Source organism: Eschrichtius robustus, chromosome 13 (assembly GCF_028021215.1).
Source record: "Eschrichtius robustus isolate mEscRob2 chromosome 13, mEscRob2.pri, whole genome shotgun sequence".
Lineage (NCBI taxonomy): Eukaryota > Metazoa > Chordata > Mammalia > Artiodactyla > Eschrichtiidae > Eschrichtius > Eschrichtius robustus.
This window is the reverse complement of record NC_090836.1, coordinates 22,707,061-22,728,030: the sequence shown is the minus strand read 5'-3', so window position 1 is coordinate 22,728,030 and position 20,970 is coordinate 22,707,061. Positions and strand designations below refer to the sequence as shown.

The following is a 20,970-nucleotide window of genomic DNA, read 5'->3' as shown; positions in this document are numbered from 1 at the left end:
AACTGTCATGTCATCATTTCTGCTGTATGCTATTGGAGACACTGAGTAACCCTGGGGTAGTGTGGAAGAAGACCCTACATTGGGCAGCATCTTGGAAGCTGGCTCTCACACCTAGTATGTCCTGTAGTATCCAGGAGACCACACAGTGGCATAAGGAACATATATTTCTAGACAAATTTCATGGATAATATTCATTTATTAAAGTAATTCATTAATGTAACTATTTATTAAGTGGTATCCTACTGACGTAAGTTAATGTTTAAATAAGAGGTAAATCATTCTAATGTAAACCTCTTTTAACCACCCTGATACAACTAAAATCTTGTCTTGTCCCTTCCTTGCTGGCTGTTGACAAGATACCTCATCTTCTTGTCACATGGGCCTTTGATGGGGTTGATGAACTGGTCTTATTTGGATTTAGTTCTAAACTTGATTAAATTGGAGTTCAGTGGTTGCTTTCGCAGGTATTTCAATTCCTAGGTATTAAAGAATTAGAAAGGTTAGAAATACCTGCGCTAACTTAGATAATAAAAAGTCAATGCTAATTTCCGTTCCTAATGTTTTTCTTTTCTTTTTCACCTTCTCCTTGCCTTTTTAAAATTAAGGTGGTCCACTTGGCTCGGAATCTTATATACTTTGGATTTTATAGTTTCAGTGAATTACTAAGGCTAACAAGAACACTTCTGGCTATCCTCGATATTGTTCAGGCCCCCATGTCATCATATTTTGAAAGATTAAGCAAATTTCAAGATGGAGGTAAGAATTTTGGAGAAAAGTTATAACCTTTTTGGTATTCCTTTGAGGTGAGATAGAAAACAAATCTATAGAGAAGTGGTTGTTAACATGTACCTGCTAATATATGTGTGCAAATGGAATGTCATCCTGTGATAGGACTGAGTGACCAGAGGCTGGATTTACAAACATTCTTCTCTGTTTTTAATGAAAAGCTTTAAAAGACAACTTCATAAGATCAATGAATTCCACCTTCAGCAGCTCATGTTACGGTCAATCCACTAGTGAAGTATTATGTGTTAAAAAATAAAAACATCTTAATATTTGTGGTCATCCTGGTGTGTGTCATGTGCTGGCTACACTTCATAGCATGGCATAAAAAATGCAGAGAATGGGCACACTCAGGGTCACACCAGAGAAGCAGAGAGTGCAAGGCTAGCACAAGAGGCAGTACAGTAAAGTGGGCAAGAGAGCATGCGCTTTTGAGTCAGAGTGCCTATGTTCAAATCCTGCCTTGACCACTTATTAACTTAGGCAAGGTACTTATCTTCTCCAAGAGTTTCTTTTCTTATCTGAGATATGACGATGAAAATACCAGTATCTTCCTCACAGTCTCCATGTGAGAATTACGTGAATGTGTACAATATATTCAAAGCACTTATAACAGTGCCCATCTCATAACTCAATAAAATTTTTTTCAGATGGTGATTGTCTTTAAGTTGGATGCTCTGAAAATACCCTGTGGTATAGAATTGTTTGCAGAATGTGTATTGAAGAGTGCATTTAAGATATACACCTGTAAGGAAGTGGGGAAGGTAGGATTGGGCAGACAGAGAAGCTGAGCCACAGTGAGGTTACAATTGAGGTCTTTGCTGATCCTACAGGGAGCTCTGGAGCTGAGTTGGCCCTTCAAAGTGGTCACAAATTAAGGCAAAGGGCCTGAGCTTTATATCCTCGCATTAGCCCGCCTTGACTGCTGGCTTCATCACAGAGGGGGCGTGTAGCCTTGGGTAAGGCAGTTCCCCCTGGACAAGGGTCACTCTTAGTGAGAAGCACGGCTTCGAGAAGACAGCGGTCATCATGCCCAGCAACTGAGGAAATAGATGCCTCAGCTCTAACAGGTGATGCGGGTGGAGCACAATGTATCCACTACAGTATCCACTACAGGATCAACCAGTAAAGCCAGAAATCTAACTTTGGACATAGGGAAGAAATATCTGACTAGCAATGATAAACGAACAAGTAGCTGAAGTAATTAATTGTGATGCCTAAATCTCAATTCCTTTTACATCTGTCAAAAATCTGTACAGACCAATAAAAAGCAAATTAAACCCCATAAATCCCTCACCTTCAGCAGGACTAGAAGACAGAAGACAGAGGACAGTCCGAACTTCAGTTATTATAAGTGGAAAAGCAACGTCAGTTTTTAGTGGCACTGTCTCACTGTTCCTACTGAGAGCCTCTGTGGACAGTTAGGGAGTTCTGGAAAAACCATGTGGAAGAGACAGGAAGGGATTGTGCGAAAATCACCCTTAGAATTCCTGGGCAGTGCAGTGGTTAGGACTCCTTGCTTCCACTTCCGGGGGCCTAGGTTCAATCCCTGGTCAGGGAACTAAGATCCAGCAAGCCGCATGGTGTGGCCAAAAAAAAAACAAAAGAAAAAAGAAAATCACGCTTAGAAAAAGAAAGTCTGTCTATCCTAAGGGTGAAAATATTGAAAGAGATTCCAGCACTGATTAAGAGCACTGAGTAAGGAGGAAGGAATTTGAAAGTACACAGGTAGCAGTTGTGGAAAAGCTATGCTTCTAGGGATGAACAAGGTTAAAAGTAAGGAAGAGGCACCCTTTGGAGTCTTGTTGGTGAAGGCAAAAAGAAGCAAGGTGGGGAAATCTAGAATACCAGATAAAAGAAACTAACACAGTATTGTGAAGCAATTATACTCCAATAAGGATCTATTAAAAAAAAAACTGAAGAAAATATAACTCTTCCTCCACTGCCCCCCAACAAAAGCCAGACTCTAAAGAAACTGCACTTCATGACTCAGACAGAAGAGGGTGCTCCTGAACTGAAGATCTTGTAAACCAGCTTATGTTGTCACCTTGTCCATGAAATGCAGGAATGTAATCAATCTTCATCTCTATGAAAGGACTGTAAGATCAAAACAGAATACAGAATCAAAACATTTCAGTTGATGGCAATTTCTCTCTGAACATCAGTCATGAAAGAGAAGAAAATTGTAACGTGATACTCTAAACTGAATTAAATATCTTCAAACATGAAACATGAATGTATGAAATACACCTTGAATCATAAATCCAAGAACTAAGGTTAGAAATGGACCAACACAAACCATTCGGAAATGAAAAGAAAGTTGATTGGACTCAGGAAAGAAAAAGACTTTATTATTATTATTTTTAGAAATAACAGACCAAATTACAAGATAGCAAAGGAAGAATACATTTGAATGAAAGTATAGTAAGCACCATTGAAGATAGGCGGGAGAACAGTGATGAGAATGTTAAGGATTTAAAGAAACAAGTAAAAATGGTCAATGAGAAAGTGGTTGAAATGGAAGAAAGGCAAAGAAGAGCCATCATATCAATAACTGGAGTCCCTGAAAAAGAAAAACAAAACAATGGAACAGACCTGAGATTTAAAATTCCAATCCAAGAAAACATTCTGTAACTAAAAGATAACCTGAATTCTGCATGGTGAAGTTATGTAGGATGGTAATCTCCAAGACTTAAGATGTAGAAAAATGAAACTATTATATACAGTATATATTCAGACAGGGTGGTGAGGGGGACAGGGAGGCACTATGAAAGCAAATGGAGAAAAAAGGAAAGGAAAGATGCTTCCTGGTATGATGCTTTTTACAATACCCAGTTTACTTTACACCAGACCATTCTTTAAAAACTTAGAAATTGATTTTGACTTTTGTTCTCAGTGCTTATAGTCTGCTTTCAGAGTTATACCCTACAGAGTATTTTATTCCTCTGAAAATTTGCTGATATCTTGTACGTACTCTCCACTGTCCTGTGCATGTCTGCCCTCTAAGACACGTGTTTTACTCTTTTCAATATTTTATAATTCTCATATTTTCTCATGAACTCCATTCACCTCTGGATACCTTAATCATTCTTTCAGCTATCTGAGAACCATTAATTTTTCAATAAGAATTTATTGAGCAAGTATTGCATGCCAGACATTATTCTAGACACTGGAAAAAAAATGATGAACAAGATAGAGTCCTTAGCCCTAGGGGGGACAGACAATAAATAGGCATAATCTCTCACCTCTCCCTATTGGGGGAGACAGTCAGATAATAAACAAATGAATATACACTGTTACATTGGATAATACTATGGACAAAAATCAAGTAGGACAATATGGAGCATGATGGAGAAGGGAGGGGCAGTTATTTTTAGCTAGAGTGGATTTTGTTTCAATTGAAGTATAGTTGATTTACAATGTTGTGTTAGTTTCAGGTGTACAGCAAAGTGATTCCGTTGTACATACAAATATATCTATTTTTTTTCAGATTATTTTCCCTTGTAGGTTATTGTGAAATACTGAGTATAGTTCCTTGTGGTGTATAGTAGGACCTTGTTGGTTATCTATTTTATATATAGTAATGTGTATATGTCAATCCTAATCTTCCAATTTATCCCTTCCCCCCTTACTCCCTGGTAACCATAAGTTTATTTTCTACATCTGTAACTATTTCTGTCTGTATATAAGTTCATTTGTATCATTTTTTAAGATTCCACATTTAAGTGATATCATATGATATTTGCCTTTGCCTGACTTACTTCACTTAGTATGATAATTTTTAGGTCCATCCATATTGCTGCAAATGGCAATATTACGTTCTTTTTTATGTCTGAGTAATATTCCATTGTATATATGTACCATATCTTCTTTATCCAGTCATCTGTTGCTGGCCATTTAGGTTGCTTCCATGTCTTGGCTATTGTAAATAGTGCTGCTATGAACATTGGGGGTGCATGTATCTTTTCGATTATGGTTTTCTCTGGATATATGCCCAGGAGTGGGATTGCAGGATCATATGGTTGCTCTATTTTTAGTTTTTTGAGGAACTTCCATACTGTTCTACATAGTGGCTGTATCAATTTACATTCCCACCAACAGTGTAGGAGGGTTCCCTTTTCTCCACACCCTCTCCAGCATTTATTATATGTAGACTTTATGATGATGGCCATTCTGACTGGTGTGAGGTGATACCTCATTGTAGTTTTGGTTTGCATTTCTAGCTAGTTTTTGTTTGCATTGAACAACCTCTCTGATGTCTGAGCAGAGACCTACATGCATCAAGGAAGACTGCCCTGAGGCAGAGTCAGCTTGTTATGTGTGAGGAGCAGCAGGAAGGCCATTTTGGCTGAGGTAAAGTGAGGGAAGGGAGAATACAGGAGAAAAGGCTGGAGAAGCTCAGACTGTAGAGATTTGTAGACCCTTGAATTTGAATTGTGCTCTAAGTTTGATGGGCACCTTCAGAGGGTTTTGAGAAGGGATCAATATGATTTGATAACTTTGGCTGCTGAGTGGACAGTAGTGAACATGTATGTGGACATAAATGTTAGAAAGACCATAGAAAGGAGGCCATGGCAGGATTGGAAGATGGTGTTGACTAGAATAGAAGTGGTAGAAGTGGTTGAATTTGGAATGGTACTGTCCTGACTCATAGGGCTTGGATGTGAAATGGGAAAGAAAGAAGAGAGTCAAAGATTATTCCTGGGTTTTGAAAGCAGTTGGATGAATGTGGTACTATTTATTGAGGTGAGAAAGACAAGCGGATAAGTGGGGTTGTAGGGACATCAGGATTTCTGTTTGGGTACATCAGGTGTGAAATGACTGTTAGGCATCCAGTTGGGGATGTTATGGTGACAGTTGGATATGTGGATAAACTTAGGGTATTGTCAGGGTAGAAATATGAATGTGAGAATTGGTGCATAGGGGACATGAATATGATCACTTAAGGAGTGATTGTTGATTGGGAAGAAATGACGTCTAAAGACTGAATCCTGGATGCACCAACATTGAACAACAAGATAGAGGAGGAGCCTGCAAAAGAGACTGGGACAGAGAACCAGTGAGTAAAGAGGAAAACCAGGAGAATACGTTGTCTTGGAGGCCAAATGAAAAGTAATTGTAATTGTTTGTTGGCTTATATGATATATTTCCTAGATAGCTGCTGTTCATTGAGTACTGTATGTGCTGAGTGGTTTTCCATGGACTACTTTCCATGTAGAGTGACTTGTGCTTAACCATGACACACAGTGTTACTCCATTAATTAAATATGAAACACCATAGTTCTATTCCAGTATAAAAGGTGATTCATGATAGTTTTATCAGCCCATTATAATTCTCTAAGAAACGTCTTGCTGTGTTGTAAGAAATACCTGTATGTGTCCTGCATGAACCGAGGCTCAGAGGTCTCTTCCTTTTGAGACTCGACTCGTGTGGTGTGTAGAATGGTGTCTCTTTATTTGGGGAATTGCATTTTCCTAATCTGTGGAAAGGGTTTGTGGATTTTGCCTAGATTTTTGGAATTTGAAAGAATGTTTAGTAGTAAATACCCTAGAAATCTGTTATTCTGGTTCTTGGTGCATTGAAATTAATTTGAATTTAAGGACTATCGTTTAAGATCCCTTCTCTTGATATTTGCAAATCAGAGGGTAAATTATTTCTTTTATACATTCCTATTATTGGATACATAATGTAAACTGTGAGAAAATATAGCTTGTTGTTAAGCACGATTTGATAACAGTGATGATTATACTACACGAGATACCTCTGAGAGAATTTGTTTTAGTGAGCTTTCTTCATTTGTCTCAACTCTAAAAGTCCTTCTCAAGGAATCATTTTTGCTTTTACTAGCACTAAATGTTTATTTAATATCATTATCTTGCATACATATGGGAGGACAATACTTTTATAGTAAAACACTCTTTAGATTTCTTTGGAGCATAACTATACTTGCAAGACAAAAAAAAAAAAGTACTATACTTTTTGTCAATGTTGCCTTGAGGTACAGTTGAAAAAGGGAATATGTGGCTTTATTTACATTATATAAAATAGAAAAGAAAGAATGTACCTCACAGGGATACATTGTTTGCTCATAAATATTGCCAGTATGTGAATGTAATGGAATTGTGCCTGGATTCCACACTGTTTTGTAAAAAAGTACCAATATAGAAAACCATAATCAGGGAGATTAATTAATTTGCCTAAGATTCATTAGTAAGTTAGTAGCATTGCTAAGAATTGAAGTGCAAGGAATTAGTCTTCCTATCTTTTGCACCACTCAATTATTTATTAGTCTGATGAACTAATATTTTAGAAAAATTGTTACTGAGGTTAGAATTTTGGTCCGTAAATTTGTTTTAAGTTAACACTTCTGTAGGGGCTCAGTCTTATAGGTATTCTTTAAGCTAAGTACACAAAATACAGAGTTGAAAATAAATTTTTAAAATAAAAAATAATAAAATTGGGTCAAAGCAACATCATGTACCTCTAGATGTGACATACTGAGAAGGACACAACATTGCCTATTTAGTATTCCTGACAAAAATTCATAATCTCCATCTAATCATGAAGAAATATCAGACAGGTACAAATTATGGGGGTATTTTATAGAACAACTGGCTTGAACATTTCGAAAATGTCAGTGTTATGAAAGATAAAGTTTGAGAAACTGTTACAGAATAAAGGAGATTAAAGAGACATGACAACTAAGTATAATATGTGGTTTTGGATCAGGAAAATTATTATCTACAGAAGACATTATTGGCACAATTGGTAAAATTTGAATATGGATTGTACATTAGGTTGTAGTGTTGTATCAGATTTCCTGAATTTTATAATTGTACTGTACTGTAGTTATGTAAGAGAATGTACTTGTTTTTAGCAAATACATGCTGAAGAATTGAGAGTTAAAAAGGTCATGATGTCTGGAACTAACTCTCAAAGAGTGCGGGAAAGGTGTGTGTGTGTGTGTGTGTGTGTGTGTGTACAGAGAGAGAGAGGATGTAAATGTGGCAGAATTCGTGAATCTGATAAATATGGGCAGAGGGTGTTATGGGGTGTTATGGGTGTTCTTTGTACTATTCTTGTAACTCCATAAATTCGAAAGTATTTCAAAACAGAAAAATTAATGACTTAAGTAATTAGCCAAATAGGAAAATGATTTACTATATGTAAGATGACATTTCAAACTTACAGCATTATCTTGCAACTCTTCTAGGAGATGTGTTATTATAGCTGAGTTCTATTAAGCTATAAATTCTTAAAGAAGGCCTATTAGACTCTATAAATTCTTAGCAAAATAAGCAAGAGAGGACACATTTCTGGAATTTCCAAATGTGGAGACAGGATTGTCAGGCCTGGGAAAAATTCCTGTGGTACAGGGTGAGACTGAGGCTGATGCCAGAGAGGAAATCCCAGATTACGGGAAGTACCTGGAGAAAAAAGAATTGTTATTCTAAAGGACAAGTCACGGAGCCGTAGCAATATTGCCACCGTATAATACCCGGTGTAGCACCATCTTGGCTCTTTTATATTATAAGTGTTTTATTATATTTTCTTATTTTTAGTGAAACTTTATTTTTATTGGCAGTCATTTGCAAAACACAATTTTTTAAAAATAGGAGGTAATTTTATAAGCACTGTTGCCAGACTGGCCGGCTCTTTCAAGTAAATGATAACAGCTTTCTTTTCTCATACTGTGTCTGGAAAATCCTGTGCAATAGAACTATGTCTTTTTTTATCCTTTTGATCGACTTACCACTTAAGAATTCTGCTCCAGCACTGTTGGGGTTGGACATTGAGAGAAGTGTGTCTGGTCATTGTTTGGCAGGTCAGACCCAGGGGAGTGGAAGAAGAGGGAGGTGTGTGGAGAAGATGAAGGCTTACGGTTCCCGGAGTTCAATTCCACGCCGGCCTCAGTGGCGCCTGTCTTAAATAGGGTGTGCACACAGCATTCGTGTGTTTTTCTGGGAAATCCTGTAGGCTTAGATGCCAGTGATTCGTGTTTGAGGCAATGGGGATGGCTGCCTTGGAAAGTGGCAATTACAGAAGTTTTCCTCTTCTGGGTCCTTGGTCGCAGTGCAGCCCTTCGCCTCACTGGGAGTCGTCCTCATCCTAGAGCTGGTTGGGAGTCTGGGTCTAGCTCCCAGGCTGTGTCTGCTCACCGTCACGGTGGCTTTTTAGTTGGCATGCTCAGCAGAAATTGATAGGTTCAGAAGCAGCTTCTCATTTTCGTGCCCTAGAGGTGGTCCATTCAGAAAATTATCCAGGCACACTCACACGGAGACAAAAGGAGCTGGCAGTGCCCTGGCCTTTACTGTAGTGAGGCAGAAGATTCTCGTCTTCAGAACTATCAACAACTTTTCATTCACTATGTACTCACTTAAGAAAAGAACTATTGTTTTCAAACAAATGTATTCACTCCCAGCAGGCTATGTTGTTCAGTCAGTGTGCTTTGCCTAATACCTATCATTTACTCTCAGTGATTTAGAATTCACAGGCACCATTCAGTGTAATTGATCTTTTGGGTCAAAGGATTATGTCACGCAGTGCTCTTCTTTGTTATGTTTAGAAGTTAAAAGCAAATGCCGTATACAGGCTGATAAACTGGATATTTTCGATATATTTGTGAAAGTACATTTCATTTAAAAAATTATGCGTCTCTCTTTGTGCTTGCTGAAGATACACAATCCAAGGATTGATACTACTACAGGCATACCTCCTTTTATTGCACTTAGCTTTATTGCGTTTCACAGATATTGCGTTTTTTACAAATGGAAGGTTTGTGTCACCCCTGAGTCCAGCAAGTCTGCTGGAGCCATTTTCCCAACAGCATTTGTTCACTTTGTGTCTCTGTGTCACATTTTGGTAATTCTCACAATATTTCAAACTTTTTCATTATTAATATGTTTGTCATGATGATCTGTGATCTTTGATGTTGCTCTTGTAATTGTTTTTGGCCACCACTAGCCACGTCCACATAAGCCGGCCAACTTAATCAATAAATGTTTTGTGTGTTCTGACTGCTCCACCAACCTGCCATTGCCCGTCTCTCCTTCTCTCCTTGGGCACCCCTATTCCCTGAGACACATCAATATTGAAATTAGGCCAGTTAATAATCATACAGTGGCCTCTATGTGTTCAAGTGAAGGAAGAGTTGCATGTCTCTCACTTTACATCAAAAGCTAGAAATGATTAAGCTTAGTGAGGAAGGCATGTTGAAAGCCAAGATACACTAAAAGCTAGGCCTCTTGCACCAGTTAGCCAAGCAGTGAATGCAAAAGGAAGGTTCTTGAAGGAAGTTAAAAGTGCTACTCCAGTGAACATATGAAGGGTAAGAAAGGGAAACAGCCTTATTGCTGATATGGAGAAAGTTGTAGTGATCTGGATAGAAGATCAAAGCAGCCACAACATTTCTTTAAGCCAAAGCCTAATCCAGAGCAAAACCCTAACTGTCTTCAATTCTCCGAAGGCTGAGAGAGGTGAGGAAACCACAGGAGACAAGTTTGAAGCTAGCAGAGGTTGGTTCATGGGGTTTAAGGGAAGAAACCATCTCCATAACATAAAAGTGCAAGGTTAAGCAGCAAGTGCTAAGGTAGAAGCTGCAGCAAATTATCCAGAAGACCTAGCTCAGATAATTCATGAAGGTGGCTACACTAAACAACAGATTTTCAGTGTAGACAAAACAGCCTTCTATTTGAAGAAGATGCCATCTAGGACTTTCATAGCTGGAGAGGAGAAGTCAATGCCTGTCTTCAAAGCTTCAAAGGACAGGCTAACTCTTGTTGGGGGCTAAAGCAGCTGGTGACTTTGAGTTGAAGCCAGTGCTCATTTACCCTTCTGAAAATCCTAGGGCCCTTCAGAATTATGCTAACTCTACTTTGCCTGTGCTCTATAAATGCAACAACAAATCCTGGATGTCAGCACATTTGTTGACAACATGGTTTACTGGATATTTTAAGCCCACTGTTGAAACCTACTGCTCAGACAAAAAGATTTCTTCCAGAATATTACTGCTCATTGACAGTGCACCTGGTCACGCAAGAGCTCTGATGGAGACGTACAGCCAGATTAATGTTGTTTCCCTGCCTGCTAACACAGCATCCATTCTGCAGCCCATGGATCAGGGAATAATTTTGACTTTCAAGTCTTATTATTTAAGAAATACATTTTATAAGACTCTAGCTGGCTTAGGTAGTGATTCTTCTGATGGACCTGGGCAGAGTAAATAGAAAACCTTCTGGAAAGACTTCTCATTCTAGATGTCATTAAGAACATTTGTGATTCATGAGAAGAGGTCAAAATACCAACATTAACAGGAGTTTGGAAGAAGTTGATTCCAGCCCTCAGGGATGACTTTGAGGGGTTCAAAACTGCAGTGGAGGAAGTAACTGCAGATGTGGTATTAAGTAGCAAGAGAACTAGAATTAGAAGTAGAGCCTGAAGATGTCACTGAATTGCTATAATCTCAAGTTAAAACTTGAACAATTGAGGAGTTGTTTCTTATGAGCGAAGAAAGTGGTTTCTTGAGATGTAATCTGCTCCTGGTGAAGATGCTGTGAAGATTGTTGGGATGACAACAAAGGATTTAGAATATTATGTAAACTGAGTTGGTAAAGCAGTGGCAGGGTTTGAGAGGATTGGCTCCACATTTGAAAGAAGTTCTACTGTGGTTAAAATACTGTCAAACAGCTACAGAGAAATTGTTCATGAAAAGAAGATCGATGCAGCAGACTTCACTGTTGTCTTATTTTGAGAAACTGCCACGGCCACCTGAACTGCCACCAAACCCCACCCTGATCAGTCAGCAGCCATCAACACTGAGGCAAGAGCCTCCACCAGCCAACAGATTATAATTCAGTGAGGGCTCAGATGATGGTTAGCATTTTTTTTTATGATTAAGGTAATTTCATTTATTCATTTATTCTTACATTTATGAATTTATCAAATGACATGTTATTATGAATACACTCTGTGAGAAGACTCAACTATTATTAGGACAGGCATGTCATGCAATGTTTGAACATGGGTAGACACTGACCTTCTTTGACGTTAAAAGAAAATAAACTATCCAGATGGTTAGCAATTTTTAACATTAAAATATTTTTTAAGTTAAGGTGTGTACATTGTTTTTTTTTTTTTTTACACATAATGCTGTTGTACACTTAATAGACTAAACCATGGTGTAAACATAACTTTTATATGCACTGGGAAACCAAAAAAACTTCCTGCGACTCATTTTTATTGCTATATATGATTTGCCGTGGTGGTCTGGAACAGAACCTGCAGTATCTCTGAGGTATGCCTATACTAATGTGATTAATTAAGATCACTTATTACAGGTGTGTGGGTGTATTTTGTTCTACTAGAGAGTCATTTAAATGGTTGGGACAAATGTGAATCCTACTTATACAGTCTCCTAAGAGCAACATAACGTGTTAACTCGGAAAGGTGAGAGTATCATCTCCTTTTGAGCAGAGTATAGAACTTGACACAGTCTGGAAATGGTTTAAGTCTAATTTGTTATTTAGTTATCCTGTCAATATCCTTTCATTTATCTGTTTGTTGTTTGAATGGAACTGGGGTTCAAATTTAAACCTCCAAAATGGAGCAATAAAGTCTAACCATTGAGTAAGACTTGGGCTCATTCGGGTGTCTAGGTCACCACTGTCATTTCTTCTCACAATTGCCCCCCAACCCTTGAACTCACCGCAGTTTGAAAAGACAATAGATCAGAAAACTGCCAAAATGTCAAATAAGAGCCGAATAGTTTCTTTTCATCTTCTACCATTTTGCTTTTTCACAGCTCCAAGTTCTTGGGAGTTTCTGTAGTCAAGCCCTGAAAGGTTGGCCTGTTCCCAGTCGGTAACCAAATAATCTTTTTTTTTTTTGGCATATATGTTATAATATTGGAAAAGGGAAATCACCACAAAAAAAAAATCGATGGAAATTCCATTTACTTTTAGGATTTCCTTTCCTTTGAGGTTTCAGGGTGGGAGCTGAAGTGCCTTTGGTCTTAGAGAATAAAATACAGGTAACCACAGCAGCCTGAAATTATCCTCCTGCCCTAAAAGGATTCCAGCTGCACTGGTGACTCACGTAGCCCTATGGGCCCAACCCAGGGTAAGGAAGAGATAAGGAGGGAGGGTAGTAGAGGCACCTTGGATACACAAATGTCCAGTAGTACCCCTTGCCCCAGAAGATCGGGGGAGGAGAGTGAGGGCGTGCTAACTCCCCATCTAGTGGCAAAGAACCAGCTGCTTCTTCAATTTAACTTTTTTTTTTTTTTTGCCTTGGCTGGGACTTCACATGATCCACCTTGAAATGCTTTTCCTGGCAGCATAGTTGCTTTTTAAAAGGAGAAGGGAAATTGAGATGGGAGGTGGAGCAGAGACATTTTTTAATAGTGTTATATGGGTGGGAAAGGAAGAAAATATTTGCAGCAGAAAGTCTGCCAGAAAATAGTTTCTTCCTTTATAAAATCAGGAGGTTAATCTAAATGTGATCTTTACAGTCTCTTTCAGTTCAAAACTGTGATTCTTCGAAGATTAGTATGTAATTCTCATTCGCTCACTCAATGGTGTTCTTTTTAATGTGTGTTGCAAAACACTCCTTTTAGCAAATATCCATGAAGCATGACTCCTGGTTGAGAGCTGTGACTGCTCTTTGTAAAGACACCAGCTACAATGCCTTGAAACCAGGAGCCTTAGTTCACTTAAAATATCCAGTATCCAAAAAAGCAAGCAAGTAAGCAAGCAAGAAAGGCTTACCTGTGTGCAAGTTGGGACTCCGAGGACGGGTATATGTGGAGATGGAGGATGAGAAAGAACAGAAATGAGGTTTAGTACAGTGACCATCACCAAACAGCAGGTAGCAAAGGTCCAGGCAGCTTCATTTTAAGGACTCTCTCTAATGTCCCTTCAGCTCCTGTCAATGTTTCATCAGACTGAGCTCCTTCCAGGTCGGTATAAAGGGCATAAGTTCACAGCACAGCTCACAGTGCTCAGAACTGTCAGGCAGGTTGGCTTGCCGGAGGAAGATGCCACAGTGAACAGTCATCATTTGAACATCTCTTTCCTGGACTTCGGGACTTAATTTTTCCCGCCACCATTCTGCCCCTCGCGATGCTTCTTTTAGATGGTCCTGCCTCATCTCTGCTTCCAGCCTCTCCCTCGCCTTCAGGCAGATCTGTCTCATCCGCTCTGGGTCTCGTTCTTCACACCTGCTTGCTCCCGTCTGCTTCTTCTCCCTTCTGCCTACACCTTCTCCCCATCCACATCATATGCTCCTAGTAAAGGGAGCTGGAGCCTCAAAGAGGCGGCAGGGACACGTGCGCAATCCTATCCACAGTGATGGGTTTCTCTTGCCCTCTGTGTGTGTGCCCTGTGTCCGATGAGTGTTTTGTCCTCATCACGCCTGGAGAGTCTTCTCCTGACAACAACTGCCCAGGAGCTCTGGAGGTCCTTAGTGCAGGTTGTGTTCCCCAGGAAGCTAACTCTGAACAGAGATTAGCACGCAGGAGGCTTATTAGGGAGAGCTCTTAGCATCAACCCTGGTGGAAGGGAAGGGAAAGAAGCGGGCCTGGGCCAAGCGAGAAATTGGGTTGTGCTGCGGTCTTGGTGGGGAGCCTCTGGGTGGTCTGAGGTTGGGATGTCCTTTCAGAGTCCCCTCTCATTGGAGTGAGGGGGCTGAGTTTTCATGCCGCCCTGGAATGGGGTGTGGTCTTGCTTGAGGCAGCTGTTTTCAGACCAGCCGATCCCCAGAGGGCTGACTTTTGAGGGCTGTCCCCCAAGTGGCACTCCCAGCAGCTGAGGCAATAGTCCTTCATTCCTGAAAGGGAATCTGGGCAGGACCGTCACGGCATCCACCACAGATATTTTCCAGAAAAGTACCGTGATTGGAAAAACGGTAGGTCAAGATTAAGATCTCATAGGAAATACAGATTAGGAAGAAAAATACAAATGATTCAGATCTTATAGAAGGTAGAGGTTAGGGGGACAAATAAAAACAACATTAAGACATTGAAATGCACAACAAAGTTCTAGAGATGAAAAAAGTTTCTAGAGGCTACCTACTTCCAAATGCCCCAGAATCACTGGCATCAGAAATCTACTCTGGGCAGCAAGTGTTTTATGGAATCCTTTTCTTCGGATGTGAAGGAAGATTTCTGTGACATTCTGATCTTCTGAGTCTGGTTCTGTCTCTTACCAGCTTTGTGCTGTGCTGACTGCACCTCTAAGTCCTTTCTGGCTTAATGTATAATACCTTTCACACTTTTATTATATATATTTTTCCTCCTTGAGCTTTTAGAAGTTTTAGAAAAAGTGCCTATAACTGTCAGGTTTTCTCTTAGTTATCAATGGTGCCTGGGAGGACTTGTTTTCCCCCTCTGGGCTTAGTCTTCTCTCTCTATATCAAGAGGTTCTCAAACACATGATCTACACTAGATCACGTCCCTTTAAAAAATCAAATGAAGGTATAAAAATAGGCAGAGAATAACTATGTAATATGTCTATTATATAGTTAACAGTGAGTGTCCACCATTTGCTAGGCCACACATTTGACAGAGGATTACTTCACAAGGGAATCTAGTATTTATATTTAACGCCTAGCACACATCAAAATCTTGCATATTTTTATCTGTAATCCCTCTCACACTCCAGCAAGTAGGTATTATGGTCACATTTTTTTTTTTTTTTTTTTAAGAGAGCACTTAGAAAAGTGTCTGCAACAATATCAGTGATATGATTACTTGTGAAATGGGGATATTGATACTAAGGATAAAGACTATCATTCAATCAAAGACTTTGCAAGTGTCAGACACTTTTCTACATGTAGTAACTCATTTAATTCTCATAATAGTTCTATAAGCTAGGTTTAATATTAATCACATTGTATAGATGAGGAAACCGAGGCACAGAGTTTAAATGACTTGCCCCAAATCACATAGCTAATAAGTGACAGAGCTGGAATTTGAACCCAGTGTAGTTCACGCAACACGTATTGATATATTGATTGTTTACAGTGTGCCAGGCACTGCTGTAGGCACTGGAAATACAGCAGTGAACACAATAAACCCCCTGCTCTCTAGGGGTCGTAGACTAATACCTCCTAAGCACTCAGCACAGTGCTTGGCACATGGTCCTAGACTAATACCTCCTAAACCCCCTGCTCTCTAGGGGTCCTAGACTAATACCTCCTAAGCACTCAGCACAGTGCTTGGCATATGGCAAAACCCTCAGTGAACACTAGCTCTGCTTGTCCTCTTACCCTTCTCTTGCCTGTGGCAGACATCACTATTTGATCACAGCATTCTTTCCCGCAGAGCCTGCCTCTGTCCAAAAAATCTGTCTCAAGACAGCACTCCAGGCAGCCTCTGTTTGCACTGAGACCAAAGCTATGTCAGCTCTGAGTAACCATGCTATCATGGAACAAATGAACATTTCTGACCTCAAAGCCTGTGGTGTCAGCAGCCAGGAGGAGGCAGATGGGACAGAGACAGAGGGAGGCTCATATGGGGAAGAGCCGAGAAGCCAAGATGGACCAGGGAGGTGGGGAGGGAAAGCACTGCCAACAGCTGCTCAACTCCCTTGCTCTCGGCCTGGGGCTCTCCAAGGAGGATGAGTGAGATGACTGGGCGGGGGGCTGGCCATCCACATGCAGGTCTGTCCCTAGTGACACCAATTAGGGCTGATAATCCTGCTAGGCCCTCGTGGGCCCCAGGTCTTTGGAGCCTGGCATTAGGCTTGGGGAGAGGTAGAAGGTGAGGTAAAGGGCGAGCAAAGGGCTCCCCACCCCAGCTCTACTGCCTGCTATCGAGCTCACCTACTGCCCAGCAGTCCCCTCCCGCCCAGCCTATGGTCACATTTTGCCCAGGAAATGTGCTCTTACAGAGGGTAAATACTTGCCCTGAGACCATACAGCCTGTAGCTTGCTGAGCCAAATTTTGAATTCAGCTTTCTTTTTCTTTTTCTCTAGTTCTTCACAAAAACCAACAGCCCTGCCACGGATGTGCTTTCTGCTGTTACACTACTTTCTGTACAGATGACTTCTTCGTCTGCAGGGACTCTGCTTTCTACTTTTTCCAAGTTTCCCAAGAAACTTTAACACGAAACAGTGGGTGTTTATTAAAGAGTTTTGATTTAACTTGAGGTGATTTCACAAGTCAGATCCAAAAAAAAAAAAAAAAAATTAAGCCAAGAATCTCGCCTTCATGAACCGTTGTTGGGATTGTCTCAGCAACAAAGTTTGAAACACAAGTCTTAAAACTGTTACCACTTAAATATCTTGAAGTTGGATGTTCCTTTTCACTCCCTGCTGGTCTCCCTGACTCTGTTTTTGGCTTTTTCTCCACATTCCCACGTAAGGATCCTTCTGAATCACATACTCTACCTCTTACTAGTAGTCATCTTCTCTTAGAGAGTAACAACCCAGTTCCCTAAGTTGGTGCCCACAGGTCTTCATAATCTGCATCAGACGTCTCTAGTTCTGTCTCTTGCTGTTTCCCCAGTAATATGAAACAGTTTTATCCTCTAGGACACCTTGCTATGAGCTACTTCTGTATTTCATATATACTTTCATAACTCGCTTGTCACTAGGATGAATTTATGTGCCATGCCTTATATAAATATGCATGCATTTGAAGGACAAAAATATTTAGAGACCCTAATATTCCAAATATACGTTGGTGACTTTTTCTTGTTGGTGTTGAAATTTTTTATGTCTGTTTTTCCTAGTAGACTTACGAAAGGCTCCATGACTCTTAGAATTACTACCTAGAAAATTCAATAATAAAGATTCAAATTTATTGACTGAGAGAGCCAGAAGTGGGGAGAAAAGCTATGAAAATACATTCTGTTTCTGGTTCCGTAGCTGACTTGTACCATGCCTAACATAACATGCATACTTGGCTTTCAAAAATATTTACTGAGTGACATACATTTGATGAATGTATGTAACCTACATGTTTTATATAAATATGTATTTGAATGGTAAAAATATTTTCTAGATCATGACATCTCAGATTTATAATTGTTTTTCTTTTATTACTTATGAACTTTTAATTTGGCTTTCGAAACTTCCAATGAATGGGAGATAACATGACAAATGCCAGTTCATGTTAAAATACTTCCTGGTATTTTGTTTCTACAATTTTAGTGATTAATGTTATACCTTTTCGTGATCTCTGCACCATCTCTTTTTTATAATTGATGTATAGTTGATTTACAGTGTTTTGTTAGGTTCTGGTGTACAGCAAAGTGATTCAGTTATAAATGTGTGTTTATATATATATATATACACACACACACACACACCCCCCACATATATGTAATACATTCTTTTTTATATTCTTTTCCATTATGGTTTATTACAGGTAGATATTGAATATAATTAGTTCCCTGTTCTACACAGTAGGAACTTGTTGTTTATCTGCTTTATATATAATAGTTTGCATCTACTAATCCCAAACTCCTAATTTATCCCTCCTCTCCCGACCCTGGCTTTCCCCTTTGGTAACCATAAGTTTGTTTTCTATGTCTGTGAGTCTGTTTCAGTTTTGTAAATAAATTCATTTGTATCATATTTTAGATTCCACATATAAGTGATATTATATGGTATTTGTCTTTCTCCTTCTGACTTACTTCACTTAGTACGATAATCTCTAGGTCCATCCACACTGATGCAAATGGCATTATTTTATTCTTTTTTTATGGCTGAGTAGTATTCCATTGTGTATATGTATATATATATATATATATATATATATATATATATATATATATATACCACATCTTTTTTATCCATTCGTCTGTGAGCATTTAGGTTTGGTGCACCATCTTAACAGAATAATATGGTTCAAATATTCCCTTGCTAACTGTGTAGGTTCATAAATTTCAGGAGGATTTAATGGGTATGATGCATGCATAATTTCCATATTACACTAAGTCAGGAAGCAACTCTATATAACTTCCTTCTAGTTCTCTCAGTCAGGGGTTGCTCACATAAATTTATGATACATAAAAATATTTTTGTTATACTTTGTAATTAATTTAACTCAGTAGAGGCAGAAGACTCTGTAGGTTCATCTGTATTTCTCTGGGATGTGTTGGAAACAAAGGCATTGTCTATAGTACTTTGGGTTTTGGTTTCCCAAAGGTATCAGCCACACAATGGATGAAGCACCTTCCACAGTTTTGTGTGGAGTTTATTCTTATTCTCTAAGCTATAAAGTGACTCCGAAACCTCTGGAGTTCTGTAGGAGTGGTGTAAATGATTCCTGGCAGCCAGGAAGAGCTACTGACATTACCAAATTGAGTTAATAGGACAGAATCAATACCTAGATGACCTCACAAATAATGAGAATGACTAAAGAGGACCAGGTTGTCCTCACCTTCTTTCTACTCAGTTATTTCCGCCAATTGTAAATACTGTTTGACCCTCAGAATCTAATGCCTCAAGGTGTTAATACACTGGGGTAGGTTCCTCAGTTCCCTCAATTTCTGGTCAAGAGCATCAACCAGTGAACTACAGTAAGGCACCTTATTGGAACCTAATCATAGATTTGTAGAACATTAGCACGTAAAGGGACTGTAGAAATCGTCTATATGAACTTCAGAACTTCATAGTACCTGTAGCAAATGGTCATCTAGGATCTCTTGGAACACCTGAGTGACCAAGATTTTACTGCTGCAAAAGATAGGTCTTTCTTATTTACAACAGCTCCAAATATTGTCTCTTTTGTTAGGTTATCCTAAATATACCTCCCTCTCACTTCCAACAAGCAGCCCTACTTTTGTTCCCTGGAGCCATGTGGAAATCTAGCCTCACTTTCACATATCAGTTCTTTCTATGTTTGCAGATGGCCGGCATGTCACCTGAATATCTCCTCCTCTCTGTGTCATCACCAGCAGTTTCTGTAACAGTTCCTCTTATGATTCTAATATTTTTGATCACTGGTTTGGCAAGAACAGTTATTTTCTCATTCATAATGAACACTTTACTTTTGTAATACAGTCTAGATGAAAATGAGTGTTTTTGGTAATGATGACATAGTATTGATTTCTACTGAACTTGAATGAAACGAAAGTTCTAGTTTGTGCTCTGTTAACATCACATTTTCCCATCACATACTTGAGTTGGTTTTATTTGGGCCTAAATGGCAGGGCATTTTATATTTTGATTTTACTTTGTTGGACTTAACCCATTAGTTTTCTTTTGTTAATGCATTGATTGATTTGCACATATTGAGCCATCCTTGTGAACTTGGGATGAATCCCACTTGGTCGTGGCCTATGATCTTTTTTATGTATTGTTGGATTCGGTTTGCTAATATTTTGTTGAGAATTTTTGCATCTATATTCATCAAAGATATTGGCCTTTAATTTTCTTTTTTGGTGGTGTCTTTGGTTTTGGTATCAGGGTGATGGTGGCTTCATAGAATGTCTTTGGGAGTCTTCCCTCCTCTTCAATCTTTTGGAAGAATTTGAGAAGGCTCAGTATAAGTTCTTCTTTGTATGTTTGGTAGAATTCGCCTGTGAAGCCATCTGGTCCTAGACTTTTGTTTGTAGGGAGTTTTTTTTTTTTTTTTTTTTTTTTAAATTACAGATTCTATTTCACTTCTAGTGATTGGTCTGTTCAAATCATCTATTTCTTCTTGATTCAATTTTGATGGGCTGTATGTTTCTAGAAAGTTGTCCGTTTCTTCTAGGTTGTCAAATTTGTTGGCATATAATTAATTGTTCATAGTATTCTCTTATGGTTTTCTGTATTTCTGCAGTGTCAACTGAGATTTCTCCTTTTTCATTTCTTATTTTGTTTATTTGGGTCCTCTCTCTTTTCTTCTTGGTGAGCCTGGCCAGAGGTTGGTCAATTTTGTTTACCCTTTCAAAGAACCAGCTCTTGGTTTTATTGATTTTAATCCATTAGTTTTCAACCTGTCCGTGTAGTTTTGGGATTTGATGGAGTCATTTACTATATTAGTTATCCTTCATTGTTTCATGTTGTCTTTGCATTTGCAAAACATGCTCTTTCTGACTTCACCTGTCACTGACAAAAATACTTATGTGGGCGAGGCAACAACAGAGCAGCAAGGAACTAGAGGCCCTTCTGTACTTTAACAGTGATTGATTTAATAGTACTCTTTGACTATAATCAGTTAACTAAATCATACCTATGAAACTGTACACTATTCA

General features: G+C 39.0%; 1 protein-coding gene across 2 annotated transcripts in view; it reads left to right on the top strand.

Moving 5' to 3' along the window:
- Positions 1-20,970, top strand: part of ITPR2 (inositol 1,4,5-trisphosphate receptor type 2) — a 524,186-nt gene that overhangs the window by 179,059 nt on the left and 324,157 nt on the right. For both annotated transcript variants that reach the window (XM_068561342.1, XM_068561340.1), the window contains one exon: positions 606-756. In XM_068561342.1, the coding sequence (XP_068417443.1) occupies positions 606-756 (151 nt within the window). The remainder of the gene's footprint in view (positions 1-605; positions 757-20,970) is intronic.